The sequence below is a fragment of the Bactrocera latifrons genome, unplaced genomic scaffold, assembly GCF_001853355.1.
Source record: "Bactrocera latifrons isolate USDA-ARS-PBARC rearing strain unplaced genomic scaffold, ASM185335v1 scaffold_8, whole genome shotgun sequence".
In the NCBI taxonomy this organism is placed as follows: domain Eukaryota; kingdom Metazoa; phylum Arthropoda; class Insecta; order Diptera; family Tephritidae; genus Bactrocera; species Bactrocera latifrons.
The window spans coordinates 2803787-2804852 of NW_017537489.1; the positions used below are offsets into that span (position 1 = coordinate 2803787).

At 34.9% G+C, this 1066-nt stretch overlaps 1 protein-coding gene across 1 annotated transcript in view; it reads left to right on the forward strand.

Annotated features, from left to right (window-relative positions):
• The first annotated feature begins 945 nt into the window (after window positions 1–945).
• The window catches only part of LOC108976796 (glycine-rich protein 5-like), a 2926-nt gene continuing 2805 nt past the window's right edge, over window positions 946–1066 (forward strand). Inside the window, exon 1 of the mRNA XM_018946135.1 lies at window positions 946–1018. Within this exon, the coding sequence (XP_018801680.1) occupies window positions 974–1018 (45 nt within the window). The 5' untranslated portion in view covers window positions 946–973. The remainder of the gene's footprint in view (window positions 1019–1066) is intronic.

The following is a 1066-nucleotide window of genomic DNA, read 5'->3' on the forward strand; positions in this document are numbered from 1 at the left end:
CTTAGCCGAATCAATACGATTCATCTGGCATTTCCAATTTTATTATTTCGTGGTCCCTCTCTAGGCTGGTACAGCATTTTCCTGTTACTGAGATAGCTCCTGACCACAGCTTTAGGTAACCGGGTATTCTAAATTTCGCTCGACCATATCTGGACTTCTCGGGCGATTGAAGACGTTTCGATTGTCTAAAGTCGCCAACAGAACTACTCAGCTATGTTCATAGTGGCACGCAAATTAAGCTGCAATGCGAAGTAAACTGGTTAATCAATCCCTTTTAAGTAATCGAATCTCTCATTAGGGTCCTCTGTTCCACATACTATTGCGATTTTAGTAGTCTTACTTCTTCAAAAGAGTTAGGTGTGCTTTTATGATTTTTGAACCAACCTGTGCACATGACTTTTCTATTATTATAATAAAAATTTTATTGTTTTCGTCGTAATTTTCTACTGTTGCAAAATAATTACTCAACAGCAATAACAATATTTCCGCTTAATTATCTAGCAGCAAATTTGTTGCTAAATTACTTCATTACCCCCAATTATGTGTAATAATCATATTCATTACACGCCAAAAGCATGTCTCAGATAAAAATCGATAATTAGCGATTATATAGCAATAAATATTCCGCAGTACGCTTCCGAGTTACACAAAACAAATAAAATTATTAACGAAACAATTGGAAAACTAACATTTATATGCCGATAGAACCTTGTGATAGCATCAGAACTACCGTAAATGAGAATGTTTGGTTCCATTGAAACAGCATTTGACATAATTTACCGCTGCACAATGCTCTTCAAATGGAACATGCAACAGTTATGAACTTCCGAAATGTGGGATAATAATCTAGGGTGTCATATATGTATGTATATTTGCATTGGTATAGCACAGAAGCGAGATTTTGGTATAAATAACCTGTTAACGGTAAGCGAATGAGTAGTTCCTGAATTCTGTTATTATCTGAGGACTGAAAATGAAGAGCAACTTCGGTATATTTTTGGCGCTACTTGTGCTGCTGGTGAGTTGGAGATATCTAAATAAAATAAATAAATAATAAAAAAAAATT